The sequence below is a fragment of the Lathyrus oleraceus genome, chromosome 2, assembly GCF_024323335.1.
Source record: "Lathyrus oleraceus cultivar Zhongwan6 chromosome 2, CAAS_Psat_ZW6_1.0, whole genome shotgun sequence".
Classification (NCBI taxonomy): domain Eukaryota; kingdom Viridiplantae; phylum Streptophyta; class Magnoliopsida; order Fabales; family Fabaceae; genus Lathyrus; species Lathyrus oleraceus.
Window position 1 is genome coordinate 440352543 of NC_066580.1, and position 21486 is coordinate 440374028.

The 21486-nt window shown below is 34.1% G+C and overlaps 3 protein-coding genes across 3 annotated transcripts; 2 read left to right on the forward strand and 1 right to left on the reverse strand.

Moving 5' to 3' along the window:
- Positions 1-5571: 5571 nt before the first annotated feature.
- LOC127123610 (secreted RxLR effector protein 161-like) lies at positions 5572-5988 on the forward strand. Its single transcript, XM_051053811.1, has one exon. The coding sequence runs from the start codon at positions 5572-5574 to the stop codon at positions 5986-5988; it is 417 nt and encodes a 138-aa protein (XP_050909768.1).
- A 634-nt stretch (positions 5989-6622) lies between these two features.
- Positions 6623-8470, reverse strand: LOC127120142 (pathogenesis-related thaumatin-like protein 3.5). The gene is made up of 3 exons (XM_051050538.1): positions 8304-8470; positions 7503-8202; positions 6623-7213 (listed from the first exon to the last, which is right to left on the reverse strand). Exons 1-3 carry the CDS (start codon positions 8365-8367, stop codon positions 7069-7071), a joined length of 909 nt encoding a protein of 302 aa, XP_050906495.1. The 5' UTR covers positions 8368-8470; the 3' UTR covers positions 6623-7068.
- A 9040-nt stretch (positions 8471-17510) lies between these two features.
- Positions 17511-20183, forward strand: LOC127123611 (uncharacterized). Its single transcript, XM_051053812.1, has 6 exons — positions 17511-17713; positions 17778-18945; positions 19115-19496; positions 19615-19693; positions 19839-20046; positions 20139-20183. The coding sequence occupies exons 1-6, from the start codon at positions 17511-17513 to the stop codon at positions 20181-20183; spliced, it is 2085 nt and encodes a 694-aa protein (XP_050909769.1).
- The last annotated feature ends 1303 nt before the right edge of the window (positions 20184-21486 follow it).

Sequence of the window (21486 nt, forward strand, 5' to 3'; positions counted from 1 at the left end):
ATCTTGAGGAGAAAACCTTTCCATTTTTGGCAATTTTGAATTACAAGTCACTTTCTATTTTTGGAAAGTTTTCATCTGACTTTATTTTCTTCATTGTTGATGTTTGAAATGTCAAATGAAACTTGTTTGGACATGAATGAAGTGTCTCTAACCCTCTCCCACCTCCAAATCCATCAGTTGACTTGTGGTTGACTTTTGTTGACTGATAGATGAATTGGCTATGCACAGATGAAATTGAACCCCAAACTCCTGATGAAATGGCTCCAAAGTGAAACCCTAGCTTCCATAAGCTCAATGAAACCACATGATGATCCCCACCTCAATGAAGACCTCATCTCCTTGACAAGCCCTGATTGGCACAATGCAGATGATTAGGGTTGACCAGAGGTCAAAACCCTAATCCCAAGGCATCTGATCGAGCATAATGAATCTCTTGGTGATGATAAGACTATGATGATGATGATGTACCACTTCAACCAAAATGATGATCAATCTCCTTGAAGAACCAAGAAACCCTAATTTGAAGCACAAACCCTCAGATGGCTAGTGATCAATTCATGAAACCCTCAAGCTTGCATATTTTAACCTCTTTATCTTCTGACCAAGACTTAGGAGGATGACTTGCTCAATGTCTCCACATGATATGCAAAAATGCAAGGACTAATGACCTAAGAATGAAATGTAATATGCTAAGCTAGTCCCAAGAGAGGAGGGCAAATTTTGAGGTGTTACAACTACCCACACCATTGTCTAATAAAAATCTAAAGTAGGAAAAACAAAATCTAACACAATCTCATCTATCGTGTTGTCATTCATGTTGTTAAGTCACACTTACTTGCTCAACAATTAGTTTTAAAAGTTTGTTAAGTTTGTTATAGTTGTTATAATAGTTGGTTGAATAACTTGTTTTTTAAGTAATCGATTACTAAAATGAGATCTCTCTGTTAGGGCGATTTGTTCTTTACCGTATGATATTTATCCATATATATATATATATATATATATATATATATATATATATATATATATATATATATATATATATATATATATATATATATATATATATATATATATATATATATATATATATATATATATATATATATATATATATATATATATATATATATATATATATATATATATATATATATATATATATATACATATATTAAGAACACAACATTAAACTAAATTTTATGAAGTAATATCTGAATTCAAGTTAATAATAAAAGCGGAAGCATACCTGAGTTTGTCATTGAAATCGTTTAAGTCTTGCGGATATGTGATATTCTGATTTGTAGAATGTCTTAGGATTTCTTGATTCTCATCTGATGAGGATGAAGAGAGAAAGTCAGATAAACCGTATGAATCGGTCGTCTACAAATGAGAACCATAACCCATATAAGTAACTTTCTTAGGGTTACTACTCAGTTTTCAATATTCCTAATTTAACCCTTCGTCAAATTAGGATATTGATTTATGGTATCGACACAATAATTTTAATGACATATATGCACTTAGTCATAAAACTAATATTAATTATACCACTTTAATTTTTTCTAATTAAATAATGATCCTAACACATTAAATGTTATATTTTTGATCCAAAATTCTAAGAATCTTCCATTGGTCAAATATGTAACTTTACACGCGTGTTAGATTTTATGAACTCAAAATTTTTCATTATATACTAATGGTGTGTGAACCGCAAGTGCAGGGTTGTGTCAAGTAGTAAAAGGTATTAATCCCAGAGAGAGAGAGAGAGAGAGAGAGAGAGAGAGAGAGAGAGAGAGAGAGAGAGAGAGAGAGAGAGAGAGAGAGAGAGAGAGAGAGAGAGAGAGAGAGAGAGAGAGAGAGATGTGATTATCAATTCTTACTTCAACTGTGATTATCTAAAGTAATCGAAAATGGTTTGTTTGATTGTAGATTAAAATTGAAATTAAGAAATGATAAAAAATTGGGCTGTGATTATGATCATCCTTCAAGATTCACCCCTAAAATCATTCATGTTTGAATTGCGAGAACCCACTTTCGTGGCATGCGCATCTAAACGTGTTTCAGACACAACTATGTGTATCAATCAAGAGCGTGCGCCTTGTCACGTGACGCCACATTCTTGATTGTTTATAAACTGAGATCAAGTCGCTTTGTCAGTGGCGCCTCGAGCTCAGTTGTTTAGTATTCACGTTCGGATGTCAATCATTATCTTTCGATACATGATCGACATTTGTTTTTACTTTGTTATCGCAACCGACATAAACATGGATTGACATGTGAATTCTAAAATAAAGCAACTTATACTTCTCACAATTACGAATACATAACTTAGTAGGGATTTGTCATGAGAAGGACTCCCATAATCATATGTCCCTGAGGATCTACTCACTCATGGTGAGATGAACAATAACCATAAATGAATTTAAGAATATTGCATGAAAATTAAGTAAAGGGAAAATAAATAAAGTAATAAAAAACTAAATATGAATATGAAGACAAGATTATACTAAAAGTGCTGGAAATTACAAAAGATTGCAGATAACTTAAGCTAAGAATAAAGAACAACAATGGTTTAGAATGGTATAGTGAAAGGTGATGCTAAAGATGGATCTATAGGCCTATACTTATACTAATTCAAGGCTTAAGTCACTTATTTTTTGCATTAATTTCGTTATTAATGGACACCTTAACACTAATCATAAAGAAAATGGGAGTTACAAAAGTCAAAAGGTCCAAAAAATCACCCAAAAGCCAAAAGTTTTGTAATTGCATGAGGCCCGACATAGGTCGTGTCAGTGGACAAGGGCTGGTCATGTCAGCCTCTGGCTCCTTATATGGGTGTGCCTCTAAGGGGGGAAAAAGGTCAGTGTCATGAGACACGGTCGGGCCTTGTTAGACTCGGGAAATTTGTACTAGAAACACTCCTTTTGTGCGACCTTCGGTCTTTTTCGTCCTGATTTACTCTATTGACCACTTATTACATGGAAACAAACATAGGAGACAAAAATGCATAAAAACAAACTAGAATGCTTACAGCACACATGAAATCAAAGGGAAAATAAGCTAGAAACATGATACATTTATCGCCTATCAAATACCCCCAAACTTAAATAATTGATTATCCTTAAGCAACATGCTTGCTCAAATACCGCCTATCACCTCTCTAGCTACGCTTTGACATAAGTCTCTTCTTTAATTTTCTCTTCCTTTTTGTTAGATAATCAAATTAAGGCATTTTTAGGATAATGATAATCATCAAATGTATGAGATCGGTCGAGCGAGTTATTTATTTATTTTTGTAGATTACATTTTTGCATAACTTTTGTGTGTTTATTATGGTTCGACGTTGGGGTTCGTCCATCGTTGGGATGAATAGTCGGGTGAGGGTTACCTAACTTAGAGGGTGCATTCATCATTTACCGTCATTTTCATCTTTTATTGCTTTCTTTTTCTTTTTCTTTCTTTCTCAATCGATCATCAAAACAAGTGAATCAAATGTATGTCTGACTGTCTATATCAACAGTTTAGAAGGTAATTTTCAGAATCGTAGTATTATGGTATACAATATATGCTAAACTTCTAACCTATTTTGGGAAACTAAAGGTGTTTCGATAATACCGATTTAATCGGTTTTCCACGGACCCCTAAACTTAGCCCATCTTCGTAACAATCCTATATACTTTCTCATCAAATTGTCAAAATCATGAGCTTTTTCAAAAGAAAAAAAATGTATGGTTCAATTTTTGGATGTTTTAACAACAGTAAATGCAACTTACTCGATTGAAACTATCCTACAAGCACAAAAATCACACACAAACAAACAAAACTAAAAATGCGATAAAATAAGGGAAATACCCCCCAAAATTAAACCAGACATTGACCTCAATGTTACAATCCAAGTATGGAGAGGTATAGAAAAACTCACAAAGTGCCTCACTGTGGAGACGGAAAGCGCAACAATAGGTTTAGTAGTGACCTTTGTATGTCTTCAAACATAGCACTTTGTCGTGCTTGTTCCTCCCCTTGCCTATGTTGTTTTGCTTTCCGATACTCCATTTATGAGTGCATCCATCCCCATTGATCCTAATATTGACTGGATTTCCCGACTTCTTGATAGGTAAGGGGTTTAGGTCTCGCCTTCATCCATAACACCATATGTATGCTTAGTTTCATAGCTAGGAAAACCATCATCCTCAGATTCCTGGATCAATGTGCTTCAGGCATGTACCTGAATAATTCAGGAAGAAACTAGATGATCGAAGTCAGACTATGGTGCTCATAGGTTATCATTAGATTGATGCATGCAAGTTGTATTCACCAATTGATGATAAACTAGTGATCAATCGAGATGTTCTAATGGATGAAAGAAAAATGTGGGATTGAAGTCAAGGGTCAATTTGATAGGAGTCAGATATAGTGACAACTGTGTTTGAAGAAGATCAACAAACCGAAGTGCCAACTAATCTAAATGAAGAGCCACCTGAGCGAAATGTTAGAAGATCGACTAGAACAAGAACTGAGTCGACAAGGCTAGCTGGATATGAGAGATTTGCATATCAGGAAGTCGGTGCATGTGGTGACTTTATAGAAGAAGCGATGATGATGGTTGAAGTAGAACCAATCAGTTTGGATTAAGTCATGAACGATTCGAATTGGTTAGCAACCATGAAAGAAGAAGAACTTAGCTCAATCGAGAAGAACAAGACCTGGGAGCTTGCTGAAAAGTTAGTCAAAAATCCAATTGATGTGGAGTGGGTTTACAAGCTGAAACGAAGGCGAATGGAGAAATTGCCAAGTATAAGGAAATAGTAGTGGCGAGAGCTTTTCTACAAAAACCTGGTATTTATTTTGACGAAGTTTACACATCAGTTGCAAGGCTGAAGACAATCATGATTGTTGTGTCGACAACAACATACAAAGGGTGGAAGATACATCAGTTGGATGTAAAATCAACATTCTTAATGGACATTTGGAAAAAGAAGTCTATGTCAGTCAACCACCAAGATTCTAAATCAAATGGCAGGAGTCTAAGGTGTACATATTAAGGAAAACTCTCCATGGTTTAAAGCAAGCTCCAAGAGATTGGAGTAAGAGAATATATGGCTTCGTGATCGAAGCAGGTTTCACGAAGTGTGTCTCTGAACATGGAGTGCATGTTAATGATGCAGACAGGGTCAGTCGAATCATCATATATGCCTGTATGTTGATGATTTGTTGATTACAGGTGTAGACGAAGTCGAGATAAGAAAAGTCAAGAAGAAGCTGATGCAAGAGTTTAAAATATTCGGCCTAGGGAATTTGTCATATTTCTTAGAGATGGAGTTCAAAGACATGGGTGAATGAGTTTTCCTGCACCAAAAGAAGTATGCCCAAAATATCTTGAAGAGGTTCAAGATGAGCAACTATAATGCAGCTGCCACGCCATTAGAAACTGGAGCAAAGTTGAAGAAGGAGACAAATGATGAGTTTGTAAGTGCGACATTGTAGAAACAAATCCTGGGATCCTTGAGGTATATTTATAATACCAGGTCATACATTTGTCAAAGTGTCGAATTGTTAAGTAGATTCATGGAGAAACCCCAAGAATATCATCTCGCTGCAGTTAAGAGGGGGTTAAGATACATAAAGGGTAAGATTGATCAAAGTGTGATGATGCGAAGGCAGACGAAGACCAACACAAAAGTAGAAGTATATGGCTACACTAATTCATATTTCAGTGGAGATCAAGACGAAAAGAAGAGTACTACAGGATACATATTCATGATTGAAGGCGCTTCAATCTCATGGAGCTCAAGGAAGCAAAACATTGTGGCTTTGTCATCATGTGAAGTTGAGTATGTGGCTGCATCATATGCATCATGCCAAACAACATGGATAGAGATATTGCTCGAAGCGCTCAAGATAATGGAACCTAGGAAAATGAAGTTGTTTGTCGACAACAAGTCAGTTATTGACCTGGGGAACCATCCAATATGTCATGGTTGAAGTAAGCATATAGATAGAAGATATCATTTTCTGAGGGATCAAGCCAAGAAATGAAAGCTTGAACTTGAGCATTGCAAGACATAAGTGCGATTAGCTGACATACTCACAAACCCCTGAAAAAAATCAGGTTTGACGAGTTGAAGAGAATCATCAGAATGAAAGGTCTTGAGAACACGAATTAACAGGTGTGTTAAAAATTGTAATTCGATGTTCTGGTTGATAGATATTATTTGACTAAATTGAAGCAGCTAGTCGAAGTTATAATAGTCAGCTTACAACATATAATAGTGTTATGTAATGTAATTTGTGATTTTTTATTTTACGTTTTGGGTAATTTTGATTGAGTTTTAATTGTATATATAAACAACTGTGTATGAAGTAAATTATGAACCTCACTGAAACATAATTCAGTTTAAAGTCTTCTCTATTTCTTTTTTTTTCATTCTTCTTCTCCATCTTTCAGCTTTCTTGAAACTTTTGTTAAGAAAAAAAAAGTAACACTAGTGCTTTGAATAAAACGTCTTCTCTTGAAACTTGTGGTGGATAAAAGGCTAAAAGTACAATTCAACTAATGAAAAAGTAACCGAAGCCAAACAAAACAAATCAAATATTTGAATAAAATAACAGGCACAGCTAATCAAAAGTATACTCCTCCTTTATTTTAATTCATAGTTACAATTGGAGAGCAAATTGATCCTACAGATATATTTAATAAATTTCCTAAAATATCTAAATTTGTCACTTCAGATAGAGGACAACATAGGAATGGCATGAATCTTGTGAGCTGATGTAACCATGCTACCCGCCTAATTCTGTTTCTAGTTAAACTTCCTAGAGATACAACTAATTAAAATTGCTAACAAATGGAAGGAAAAAAAAAACCAATAAATTAATTTTGTTGTTGTTCAAGTTGAGAAGTTCCAATCTGTGAAATACCAAGTTGCTAGTAACCAAACTCTTAAATTCGGATGAATTCAAGTTGATTAAGCAATTTTGTGACAGAAAGTCACACCACACCAAATTTCTCACCAGCCATGATGTTTGATGACATTAGAATTGAACCACAAATTGAGTTACTTACTACCACAACCGGTCAACCACCAAGACCATCAAAACAAACGCAACAATAATAGTCACTAGGTTGTTGCCTCTCTGATCTACATGTCGGACACCAGATACATCCCCCGCCGGTACCGGATATTTCTCGTTCCCAGATTTGATTGAACTGCATTCACATTCAAACAAGAATTTTCAAAACGTTGCAATCAAACTTCAACACACAAAAAATCTAGCTAACCAAAACCATATCATACACGGAATGTTATATTATTATAGATGCTACATCTGGCATGGGACGGTGCATATATAAACAAAATTAAAATTAAATTTCTTAATCTCAATGATTAATTTTAAAAAAGTCATATAAAAACACGTTTTGACAACTAAGGATTGGAAATTTAATCGTTAATTGAATCATTAATATTTTTGAAAAATGTTATAAGAAAAAAAATTACCCTGTGGAAAGTGTTGGGCAAAAAGTGATGGTATAATCAGCCGAGGCACACGTGAAAGTGCTAGATCCATCGTCATAGGCGTAACTATAAGCGCGTGGACACGCGCTCTTGAAAAACTGCGAGTAGGAACTTGGTTTACATGTATCTGGCGAACCGTAGGCGCCACTACAGCAATATTGCGGATCCCCAAAAGCTTCACACGCGCTTCTACACGCCACGCTCTCTCCACCGTCGCTACTACTCATCACTTTCAACTCTGTTGGACACGCCGCGTTTAAGTCGACGGAGCAACCCGTCGCCGTGCAGTTTCCTCCGCCGGTTTGTCCATGTGGTTCGATTAGTATAGGGAGGTTGTAACCGTCGACGAGACTGACGTCGAAGAAATCAAGTCCTCCGGCGCCGTTGAGAGTGAACTCCGCTAAGGAAGCAGGAGGTATGGCGTTTTTGCCTGCACATTCGATGGTGGAGGAATCACAATCGCCGGTTATGCATGAGAATTTCCCGGTGGAATCTTGTGAGCAGAGGGTTCGTCCCCATAGACGGCCGGACCATGAAGGTGGTACGGCGAGAGCATTGGACTCGCCGGGTTGAAGAGCGAAACCGGTGGTGGAGAAAGGTTCTGTCCCGGCGCCGGATAAAATTCCTGGCCAAACTGTGTAACTGCACTGGTTAACGATTGTGAATGTCGTTGAATATGAACCTGTAATAATAACATGTTAAAAAAAACAACAACGTAAGACACAATAAACATATTAATAAGGAAAGGAAAAAACAAAATAGGTTGTTGTATGAATGGTTTACCTATTAGGTATTGAAGCAGAATTAGGGCGACCAAAGTGGTAGCAAATTGAGTAGAAGAAGCCATAATTGGAAAATTGGCAATAGAGGAATTAATGAGAAGGTGAAAATTGATGAAGTGGTGAATTGGTGTCTTTTATTTAGAATTTAGTGAGATTGAAGAAGTGAATATATAGAGATTTGTGGGGTCAAGGCCCATAGGGCATAGCCCAAAAAGCAAAGGGCACGTGTCATGGGCCCACATTAGCAGTGCACATGTATACATAAACCGCCAATGTGAAAGGTCGGCGGTTTGTCTGGTTTTTATGTGACGATTTTATATACGCCATACATCAAGGTCGTTATTTATTAGGTTTAATATTTCTACTTATTTAATAATATATATATATATATATATATATATATATATATAGATTTATCGGTGATCCTTAATGTTTAAAAAGGTTTTATACTATCATCAAATAAAAATATTTTTTTATTATATTATATAAATAGTTTAGAATTTTTAATCTGATTTGATGGAATATATAAACGTTATTATTTGATAATGTCAAATAAGTTTACACGTGTATCACCTTTTCTATATATACGTTCACTGAAGTCCAAATTTTAACAAAAGATGGAATTGTTTGAATTAGTCTTGTAAGGAAAAAAACCTTCACAAAATCACTATTATGATTTCTAAGAATACCTCACATGTCGACGAACCATTAGGAAAAAAAGTGACCACCATCAACGGACATTTTGAGAATCTCAGGAAGTGGTTTACTCCAATAGTGTTGTTATCTCTAATCTTTATGTATTGTTTCGACAACTATGCATTTTCTTGATTCAAGATTCCATATTAAAGAATATGACACATATCTGCTGCAAAAATATGAGAGAATTATAGTTTTTCCAAATATAATTGACAACACTTCAAAAATGAGGTTCTATAGCCAAAGAGTGTTATCCAAATTGTTGGATATAGGTTTCTTTATAGCCACACTGAGAGTACTTAAACTAAAAAACTTGTTCCAATAGTCAAGTTTTATGAGATTATCCTATAAAGGTTTTAGATCATTGTAATCTCAAACAACATGCGAGATTGATTCTTGTCCAAGATTACATTTAGGACATAAGTTGTCAATAATCACACCTCTTCCACATTGTTCCTCATAAGTTATGAGTTCTATATGTACATTTTTTTACAAAGAAATACATATAAAAGTTGAAACATTTCACTTCCAAATAATTTTAAACAAGAATTATTATGGATATTGTTAGGGTCGAAGTCAAGAACATCACAATCAAATTTGAGATTAAATATTCCATCAAAGACAAAAAATCAAGGTAGAAAGTTATGCGGTTGGACGTTGAATATTGCTAACGTATGTAAACACAAGATAATTCTTATGGATAAACTACTCAATAAAAAACTTAAGATAGAATACCAAAAGTCCTCTCAAAAAATTATTAATTATAGAATACATTATTTCTCCTAAGTCATTTTATAATCCATCTTGTCTAATGAGCTATTCTATGTGACCAGATCCATTAGGTTTTACCTCTAAGGTTCATACAATTGTCCGGACAGGAGTGGGAAGTTGAGCACACACGACTTATTTCACTCTTCCATACAAGAGCATAGAGTTTAGCATATTCATCTTACGTCATTCGTCTGAGTCAAACACGTAACATGATATATGGAAATCCCAAGAGGAGCTTTATATTGAAATTTGATTTATCTATAAAAGTGAAAATTCAAAATAGAATGAATGTTCAAATTGAGTTAAGCACATCAAAATGCTTGAATTGAGTTAGACTTGCTATATGTGGCATGGTCACACATATCAATCCACTAAGTGTCGAGTCTAATAAAGGCATAAGCATTTACTTATCATCAGATCAACATATGCATGTCAGTCCATAGTCCATCAAATGTCAAATCTGATAAAACATAAATATTTATTTCTCATCAGATAACCTATAAATATCAGTTCATAGTTTATCAAATATCAAATCTTATAAATATAGATGTTTACTTCTCTTTATTTCATCTTATACATGTCAATCCCCGGTCCAAATATAATGCAAACAATTTGCAACAAATGCCTATAATAAAGTAATTATGCGACTTTTTTCAATTCAAGTATGTACCTAAATAGCAATTAGCTATATTAAATTATTATAGATAAAAATTATATTACTAAAATTGCTCCTCAAGCTACTACAATTTAATATCATTAATTTTTATAGAATTTTATACCTTAACCATTTTTAATAATTCAATGAATATTACTTTTTATAAATAAGCCACACTCTTTTATGTATCACTTTCCATCGAAAACAACACTTTAAATAATTTTAATTACATTCTTAAAATTGAACTTAAATATAAATTATTTAAGAGTTTTTTAATTAACTTATATTATCGTTATGAATAGTAATAATAATATCAATAATAATAATAATAATAATAATAATTATTATTATTATTATTATTATTATTATTATTATAGTATATAAATATAAAACAATAGTTAAATAATATTCCCTCTGTTTTTTATTATAAATTGTTTTTTACTTTTTACACGTATTAAAAAATATAATAATTATTGTATGAAAAAGATAAATTATGAAGGGTTTTACAAAATTGTTATTCATTAATGGTATTAAAAAGATAAATTAGTATAATTGATATGAGAGAATAATAAATATTTAAGAATATAATAGAAAAAATAACATTAATGATTCATTGATATTATAAAATATCTTATATTGTGTATACAAAATATTTTTTCAAAACGATTTATAATAAAAACGGAAAAACGAAGAAACGGAAGTAGTAATAAAGATGAATCGAAGAATCGAGTGTAGGGCGGAGAGGAGTGGACCTGGAGTATATATAGAAGGAAACTTGAAATAGACTTAGAAAAAAGGACGGCTACGAGTTTACATAAAGGGAATATATGAGAGATGAATAATGAAGAATAAAGTTGTGCATTTGAAGGAATTAACATTTCTTTATTTATTTCTAATATAGTGCTACTTATTAATTCCATGTGATTGTTGTCCCTTATTGTTGTGACTCTTGCTTCAGGATGCCATTTACCAATGGATCTCACATGTCTAGCATCACATGTTTATGCCTTAAATTTTGATAAATTATTATGCAAGATACCATTTTCGATGGTGGACTCTTTTTTAAACCCTACAACATACACTATTTGATTGATACTTTGTTTCTTGTGATTGTGATGCAGTATTTTATTGGTTAGAAAGTTTGTTTCTTTTATTAAAAAAACTAGTTACTTTTTACAATTAAAAAAATTTGAGATAAAAGACTCGTGAAATGCTAAGGCATCAAGCAATAGAAATGATATTTCATTTCAACTATGGTCATACTAATACTGAATATTTTACAAATTATTTGCAGCACCACAATTGGTTAAGAAATGAAGAAAAACAAGTATAAAGATACCACGAGACTAGACCAAAACAAGATAAAAAGATATTAATAGAATATATAGGTAACTAAAAGAGACACCGTATTTCAAAAATATTTTGTAAAACATAATCTTTCTATTCTAAAATAAGTTTTCTAAAATAAGTGTCATATTTAAATATTTTACACTAATTAAAAAATAATAAATAAAAGAGAATGAATTATAACTTTATTAAATTATTCTTTATTAATTATTAATATATTTTAATTATTATAAATATAAAATAAGAAAATAATAAATTAAAAGAATTGATTAGATGATATGATGAGAAATAAAAAATTATAGTTTTTTAAAAGTTAAAAGTAATATTTATTTTAGAATAAATAATTTTTTTTTTGTAAAAATGACGTATTTTAAATCGAAGTGAATAGTTTGGAGTAAAAGCATATTAGCAAATAACGGAATAAATAGGAGATCCTAGTACGTGGACCGTCTTTCTGGCAAAATGTGTTTGTTGCCAAATTCTTTAGTATTTTGAGATTAAGGTAGTGCATTATTAGTGTAAACTTTCTTTACACCATCATCCAATAAAATTATAATGTTCTGTCATGTCATATAAGTATTTTAAAATTAAATGTGTGATTTGGCGGGATGCACGTCTCTGATTGGTTGACAATGTAAAAATATTTTACAATGTCAGTGCATAGTCTTTTTTCTCTAGTATTTTTTCTTCTTTTTCGATAAGTAGAGTCGCCTTAGTTCTCTACGTGTGGAAGAGATGTCTTTAATTTATTATATAGAATTGTCAAAATGGGGTAGCCAACATTGGCGGCCCAAAAAGCCCCATAAAACATAGGTTTTTAGCTTTAAAATTAGATTTGAATTTTAGAAGGAATTTTTAGTCCGACTCTAAAAGGTCCTTACCCATTAGGGTAAATTCGTATGGACCATGAGTGTTAGATAAATATTATAAGTTAAATGGATCAATGCTAGAATTGTGCATGTAATCACTTTCACAATAATATTTCAAGCACTCTATATATGTCTTAGAGGTTACGCGCATGAATACCCAGGATAATTTAGCTTATAATCGAGTTTGCATAAGACAATGAAAACTCAAATATAAGGAAGATGAAAATATAGAATTTTACCCTAAAGAGGATAGTATTTTTTAAGGTTATGTCTTTTTTGAATCTAAAATGGTATATTTATAGGCTAAGTAGTGTTATTTCATAAGGTTGTAATCATTGATGAAACACATCCTTTCAGCAATATTTCACCTTAAATATTTGAATTCAAATAATAACAAACTGAAGTAACGACTACAAAAAAACTTGAGCAACGACTATAGCATGTGTGGCAAGTCGACCGAGAACCGACCTTGCTTCGATGCGTCATGCATAAAGGCTCAAGTACCGCCTACAAGCCGCCATTAGGGCTTCCACGTCCACGTTCCTTGAGTCAGTGGCGACACCAGTACCAGCGAGGGGAAGTGTGAAGGTGACAAGTGGCATAAGACTTAGATTACCACACTTGTTCATGTGACACTTTATCCTCTTTTAACTCATTTGTTTAGTTAATAAATACAACTCTATATAAAGATCATTAAAATGAATTAAACTTTCTAAATGAGACTATTTCATATGCATTGAATGTTCATTTCCTCAATTGTAATTTTTATTTTTATTTTGGAACACACCAATGATCATTAATAATCATTAATTACAATAATATGTAGTAATGTTTGGTTGCATAATTAAAAATTCTAAAAATTATACTAATGTATATGTTGTTTCGGTCAAAAGTCATAGATTGGGTTATGAGATATCACTAACTTATATTCAAATTTGTCATGTTAAATATTATACATTAATATAAATAAATTAATATTTAATTATTTCATGTTCCACTTTACAACTTTATTGCATTTTATTAATTTATGATACGTTAGATATTTGTGTATAATTTTGAACAATTTAAAATTTATATTATATCTAAAAATATGTTAGATTTTTTAAAAATATAATATAATACTTTAAAGTAATATAATTTATATAATAAAAATTATGAGATTTTAAAATTTTTTAAAAATAAAAATAATAAATAAATGATCCATTTAGGGTCGGGTAGCCCACAACCAGGGTTGGACGGGGTTGGGTAGCCCGCAACCCGTATAAGACCGAATCTGAATATATATATATATATATATATATATATATATATATATATATATATATATATATATATATATATATATATATATATATATATATATATATATATATATATATATATATATTTGAGGTTATAATATAATAAGGTGTTTTTCAACTCGACATTAAAAAATCTGAGGTCTATTACGGCCGACCCGTTTAGGATCGGATAATTCATTTTGACAGTTGTATGTGCATATGTGGAGTCTACCTTAGAATATCCATTCTCTCTTGAAGTGGCTGAGTGGTATAGAATAAGCATTTAATTAGGTTTTTGAAAGATATCAACTAAGGAGATTCAACTTTAAATAGTCAATTTCTTAGGCTTTATTTTTTATTTCAAACCAACAAACAACACTATAAGTATTGATAATTCTCGTAATTATGATCAATTTGGTGGGTTTGAGATTTTACTCGGAGGAAAGGTGGTGGCTGACTTGTTGCAATTGTTAGTTGTTAGGTGGTGTGAGATTTTAAATGGAGAAAAGGTGGTAGATGACTTGTTGCAATTGTTAGGTCAAAGAATTGTATATGTGATGGAAAATAGGTAACCTTGATGGATCCCCATCTAAGTGGTTAGTATTATGTTATTCCATCCATTCTCTTTTATAAGTGAATTTTAACTTTTAGATTCATTGAATAAATAATGTATTTGAACTATATATAAATCAAATACATCAATTATTAAATGAACCTAAAAGTCAAAATTTGCTTATAAAAGAGAATGATGGGAGTAATTTAGTGTATGATTTGTTGGCGGTTAGTTCTTCTAGGACTACTAAATGTATAAGGAGAAGAGCTATAAATTCTTGCAAAACTCTGCAAGTCTCTCGCTCCTTCCAATTTAGCTATTTTTTTTATGTCAACTACTTCTTGATAAGATGCCCACTCAAGTAAATCTCACCCATCGTATGATTATTCATGATAAATTGAAATTTACTAGTATTTTTGTAGGAATTCATAAGAGTTAGGGTGTCATATGTTTATAAATTGTGAATTTACTCTGAGTTTAGTATAATGTTTTCAGGTGGTAAGTGTTAGTTAGTATGATCTATCGAATTTAAAATAGATGATGAAATAGATTGGATAATTTTTCTTAGCATAAAGTATTGGGTGAGCAATCCTTTGGGGAATATCATGAGAGAATATTTTTATATTGGGGTCTATATTATGAGCAAGACGGCTTGTGAGAGACATACCACATATTCACCCAAAATCTTAAGATAATATTGGTGTGAGTTCTCTCACTTATAAAATGCTCAATCTCCAATTTTATAGTAAATGTGAAACTTTTCCACATTTGTTTCTCAATAATTCCAACTCACACTTGTTTTTTCAACACTCGCTCTCAATTGTGAGTCTATCAACAATACTTCCCTCAAGCGGAAGCTCTTTCATCCACATAGACTTGTACCGTCGTTTGACACTTTTTTCAACGGTACATGCCCCGTGCCTCCTACCCACCATCATGTGGAGAGGATTTTAGATACAAGTGAGTCGAGTCTTCACTCAAACCAACGACTCTGATACCACTGATGAGTCTGTCATACCCCAATTTTGTCATAAACATTCATTCATCGAAGCATTTGCATCAGAGTTTAGTCAGCCATTCATTAATTCAATAAAAGTCAAAATTCAGTCAACTTTCATTCTATTTTAAAATAAAAAATTTGAGTTAATTGTATTTCATGCATTTTCATCGTCTCATGCATCTTTTTAAGCTAACCTAATGTCAATAAGAATAAATTTTTGAATCTACAGACAAATCGGTTGAACTGATTCTCAGATGTACACAAAATTAGCGGGCGAAATTTTTTTAAATCGAACTTACAGACATCAATTTTATTGATCTACGTTTCACATAGTTTAATCTGGAGTGCTCGTTTTATTTTATTTTTACCCCTCTGGCAGTCGCATGTTGATCAACCTGAGCCTTTTCAACCGGTCATTTTTTACTTCAAAGCTTGATCAAAATTTTCCTGTTTTACAAAAGTATATTTCACGTTGATCATTTTGGTGCATTCATTTTATTTTTCCAAACATTTTCGCACTCGATTTTGTTCATTTTTATCTTTTTAATTTGATTTTTAGTCAAAATAATCGATAGAATTAATTAGAATTAACTATGTTTTTAGTTTAATTTTATGTTGTTTGTTTTATTTTTAATTTAATCACCAAAAACCCTTTTTTTAAATAATAAAATAAATGAAAAGAGAAAGATAGGGCGTTGAAGAAAAAACCTTTCCTCCCTCCTCCTCAAGTGCCACGGGTCACTTTTCTAATGGAGGATTTGATGACAGCCCGTCATTGCATGAATTTAGTCAAAGAATCAGGTCAAAACAAGCTAAAGATGAGCCAAAATGAAGAAGAAATACCAAAAAATAAGGAAAAAATAGCTAAGTGTGAAGATTGTGGACTTAGTGAAAATATTGAGTGAAAAATGAGCAAAAAAGAGTGCAATTTTGGAAATAATCATATGCACCATCGCACAACATCGTGCGCGCAATAGGGGCCATAAAAGTTGCATCGTGCGCATGATGCAAATCATCACGCACGATGTTCCCTTTTTCTGGGATTTTTGTGACGCGTATGATCCATTTTGAGCTCTTTTTAAGGGGAATTTTGGCACTTTAATAAGGGTTACAAAAATTGGAGAGCAAAGCATAATTTGGAGAGCATCAAGGGTGATTTTTAGGGCATTCGAAGCCATTGGAGGCCATTACTTCAAGGAAATTCGTATGTTATTTTCATCTATCAATTATGGTATTGTTATCTGGATTATGAGTAGCTAAGCTCCTCTAGGTTAAGTTGTGTTATGATGAACCTATTTCAATATTGTTGGATTTTATGTTGATTTGTCTTTGTATGAATCTTTTGATCTATAATGTCATTCAATTGCTTATTGTTCTTAATGCTTTTTATGTGAGATACTCTTTTAAATTGATTTTGGATACATAGGGAATATTGAGCATTAGTCTATGTGTTGGACCTAGGATAATTATTGTACTTACGCTGGTTGAATAGGAATAGGAAACCCCGAGTAGTGGCATGGGGAATTAACATTCTATACATTGCCTAACCTTGCTTACGCTGGCGTACTAGGGAAAGAAAGCTTCGAGTAGTGGTTAGTGAGTTATTTCGTGGGGGATCGGATATAACGGTTTTATTAATTCGTCGTGGGGTTATATTGATAAGATCACTCATACAAGGCATCAAACTTCAACAATAGAGAAATAGGGGATTCTAAAACACAACCTGACCGCTTTCGTAATTTTGTTTAATCTCTTATTTACTTTTCGCACTGAAACTCGAAAACCTCCATTTTTACTAGTTTTTATACATTGCACACATTTTGTCTTATTAGAAGCAATTTTTGTGAATTTGATCTTTTTATTACTTCAACGTTGTTGATACACTTGCCGAGAAGTCATCAAATTTTTGGCGTTGTTGTCAGGGAGTATTGATATCTCAACAAGGTGACGTTTGTGCAACATTTTATTTTTAGTATTTTTGATTTTTGTTTTATTTTCTTGTTATCATGATGCTATTGAGGTATTTTTTGTTTGTGTATGCGTATTTCTGGGTCAACATTAATACCATTGGATCCAGAAATTGAAAGAACCGCATATGCTCTCAGAAAAGCAGCTCTGGATGACAGAATATCAATAGAAGAGCAACTATCAAGTTCTTTTGACTCTAAAGAGGAAGTCACCATAGCAGTTGCACCGCCCCTAACTATGGGGGATTATTGTAAAAGAACCGATGAAGACAGGTTTCGAGAGGGTTTGTACCGGCATACCATGCTAACTTTGATATTAAGAATTTTGTACTTTCAGGTTTAAGAGAAAATCATTCGACGGGAACACAATTAGAGACTCGTGGACGCATCTTGCACCCTTCTATGAAACAACTTCAATGTGCAAACTGACTTATGTCATTGAAGACCATGTTACATTGATGTTGTTTGGGTTCTCACTGATTGGAAGAGCGAAAGTTTGGTTACTGTGCCTTCCTAATCAAACAAATCAGACTTGGAAGGAATTGGAGGATAAATTCCTAGAAAAATTCTTCACTACTACTCAGTTTACCGATCGCCGAGCAGAAATTATGAATTTTGAGCAGCAGGAAGTTGAGTCACTTTATGACTCTTGGGAAAGATTTAAACTTTTGTTACGCAGATCACCAAATCACAACATGAATTATATGGAGCAGATGCAAAATTTCATTAAATATCTCAAGAATCAAACTCACCTGTTATTAGATGATTCTGCAGGAGGTACCATCCGCCAAATGACTGAACCACACGTGAAAGACCTAATTGAAAAGATGTGTATGAATGAGTACCATTCAAAAAGCAAAAGTTCGGTCAAGATTGAAACTGTGGGAATGCCTAAAGGTATGTTAGTTGTTGATACACATACTGCTCTTTTAGCTCAGATTGAATTGTTAAATAAAAAGCTAGCTGAAAGCAGCTTAGGTAAAGCTAACGTGAGCCAGGTACAAACACTTAGGTGTGAATTTTATGGAGAAGAACATGTGAATAGAATGTGCTCATTGGAATGGTCAAGTGAAGAAGTCCAATTTGCTAATTTTCAGAAGAATAGTCCGTATTCCTACACATACAATCTGGGTTGGAAAGTTTACCTAAATTTCCGTTGGAGCAATAATCAAAATGCAAGTGTTAACCAAGGTATACAACAAAGCCAACAAGCTTCATTTCAAAGGAAACCGTCACAGTTGGAAGAGACCTTACAAAATTTCATTAAAATCACTCAAAGTAGCTTTGATCAAGTAAATAAGAACCATGAAATTATGAGTAGAAACCATGATGAGTCAATCAAGAATTTGGAAACACATATTGCTCAGTTATCCAGACAAATAGTTGTTTTGCCAAGCTCAAGTGAGGGATTTATAGGTAACACTATGGACAATCCTAAGAATGAAACATGCAAGGATGTGGAAACAGATTTTGGTGTAATTACTGAAAAGGGTAAACCTGAAATAGTTAAAAGGATGTGATTGAGAAAAAGAAGGTGGAATTGAAAAAGAGGAGGGTAACAATCAAGGTGACCAAGAGGAAAGAGGAGTCACCATTGATCAACTCATTGATAAAAACTCTCCCTAGAGAAGAACAAAGAAGCAAATCCTGACTGAACCAAATCCTTCTTTACAGGATATAAAACCACCATATCCGATAATAAAAAAGAAACTGGTTCAAGATAATGAGGTAGAGATGTTTGAGAAGTCCCAGGAAATACTAGCTACTCTCCAGGTAGGTATTTCGTTCCATGAAATTTTAGAACTAATGCCTAAGTTTGATAAATTTATGAAAGAATTACTAAAGGGGACGAAAGAGAAAGTGGTGAAGGAACATGTAAACATGACCGAAAAGGATGATATGGTTGTACCTCAATCCTTGCCATCAAAGTTAAAACACCCAGGTAAGCTTTCTATTTCTTGTAATATCGGTGGAATGAAGATTCCACATGCTATATGTGATCTTGGATCTAGCATAAATATCATGTCACTGAAAACGGTAAAAGAATTGAAAGTGGGTGAATCACACTGAGTAACATGACTCTCACTATAGCTGGCTCATATGTTATTCAACCAGATAGTATATTACGTAACATGTTTTCCTGCACTAAAGGTATGTCTTACTTTAACTTACAGACATAATGGATGATAAACATGATAGATTGAGGCATGGCAGGGCCTCTCAGCATGCATCTGTTCGGAGGGAAAAAAGTCAGTAGGTTCCGGATGCTCCTGGTCCATCTGGTCAGACAAAGCTGCTACTTATGGGGCTCATGCTTCTCCCCATGCCACTCCACCTTCTTCTTCCCGTAGGAGACGAGATTCACCATCTGACGCATCAGTCCCCCATCCTCTCGTAGGCGTCAGGTTTCACCAGTGCCACCTCCTACTGTAGATGTTGCTGATCCACTTCCACCTCATACTGCTGCACATGATGATCCAGTGCCACCTCCGGAGGGTGAGGCTATTGCGGATGCCGAGCCAGAGGCTTTTGGAGGTGGTCCAGTTGATTTTTCCTTACTGTCTTTGTATCCAGACCATATTGCCAGACATATCTGGGACATAGAGGTAGCATTAGTTGGATTATTTATTTATTTTGACGTTAATTTTAATTTTTGAAATTGATTGTTTCTGACAAATTTCAAGAACGTGATCTGCAGAAGTTTCTTAACCACGGGAGAAAGATTGTTGCCTCAGCTGAATGAGGAATGATTTCAATCAGTTTTGTCCTTATTTGGCCTGAAGGACTTGTGCATGACCGGTTATACTACGATCAACCACAAGATGCTTAATGCATTCGTGGAGAGATGGCACTCGGAGACCTCGTTGTTTCTTCTCCCACATGTCGCATCCTGCGAAAAAACAACCGGCGGGACTCAAATAAAAACACACACAGAGCCGCCACTGCGCGTTATTTATCCCAAGATAGGGAAAGGAAACGCTCAGAGAAACCTGGAAAGGAAATGGTCTCGCGACCAAAGAGAAAGGGTAAGGGAGTCGGTTACGCAAGGGGAAGGTATTAGCACCCCTCACGTCCGTCGTACTCGACGGGATCCACGTTCTAAGAAAAGAAAAGGTTGCTAAACATCACACACACACACAGGGAACGCAGGTGGGGTTAAGAGAAGGGAGCTCGATAGGACATCGCATCCTATGCCTACATATCTCGTCTGGAACGAGAATCAGAGCCACTGTAGTTCGGCTTACGCACGCCAAACAACACAAAACATACAAACAAACAAGGGTGGCAAACATGGAGCCCGACAACCACTAGATGGAATTACGTCGGCATCCGAACCAAAACACACTCAAAAGGGCAAACGTGGAGCCCGACAGCCAATCACTGGGCTTACGTCAGCATCCGAGCCAAAACACAATCAGATAACAAGTAAACACACACAAAAAGAAAAAGGTTGCCCGGAGTGGTCTCGCACGACCACCTGCCTACATACCTCGTCTGGAACAAGGATCAGGGCGATGTAGTTCCCCCGAAAGGGAAAAAGATTTCAGCCAGAAACCGGGGGAAGACGCACTACCAGGGAGCTGGACTCGAGCCTAGTGTTGTCATGCATCGTTACCCTAAGTTCAGTTTTCTATCCTACTTGCATAAGCAAACCACTCCTATCCAGGAAAGAAGCAAGCATACAAGCATACAAAATAATTCAAGCATACATCAAATGAGAACAAGCATCTCAAACAGATATCCACATAGCACGCACTATAACCAAACAAGTGGGCTCACACAATAGGTTTGACTGCCTCAGCAAGTCGTCTGTACGGGCTGTGTTTGCTCTTAACCTTGCCATTACGAGGCTAAGGTGAAGCAGATGAAAGGATGAAGTGAGGATCAGACCTCACAGCTCTTATCCCTAACCAGGGAGAGCTTCTGACAAATGAGCATGGGTCCAGAATGGGGGAACCCTTCTATACTCAGAGACTCTGACACAACGTGCACTGCACGGATCTTGGGCTTGTAATCTCAATGCTACAACCATGTAATGGGAACAA

Coding starts and splice junctions, on each gene's coding strand:
- LOC127123611 (XM_051053812.1), top strand. CDS start 17,511: ATGCGTATTTCTGGGTCAACATTAATACCATTGGATCCAGAAATTGAA. Junction 18,946..19,114: donor AAAAGGGTAAACCTGAAATA/GTTAAAAGGATG, acceptor CCTTCTTTACAG/GATATAAAACCACCATATCC. Junction 20,047..20,138: donor GACATATCTGGGACATAGAG/GTAGCATTAGTT, acceptor CGTGATCTGCAG/AAGTTTCTTAACCACGGGAG.
- LOC127123610 (XM_051053811.1), top strand. CDS start 5,572: ATGGAGAAACCCCAAGAATATCATCTCGCTGCAGTTAAGAGGGGGTTA.
- LOC127120142 (XM_051050538.1), bottom strand. CDS start 8,367: ATGGCTTCTTCTACTCAATTTGCTACCACTTTGGTCGCCCTAATTCTG. Junction 8,203..8,303: donor TCTGCTTCAATACCTAATAG/GTAAACCATTCA, acceptor TTATTATTACAG/GTTCATATTCAACGACATTC. Junction 7,214..7,502: donor TGCCCAACACTTTCCACAGG/GTAATTTTTTTT, acceptor ATGTGAATGCAG/TTCAATCAAATCTGGGAACG.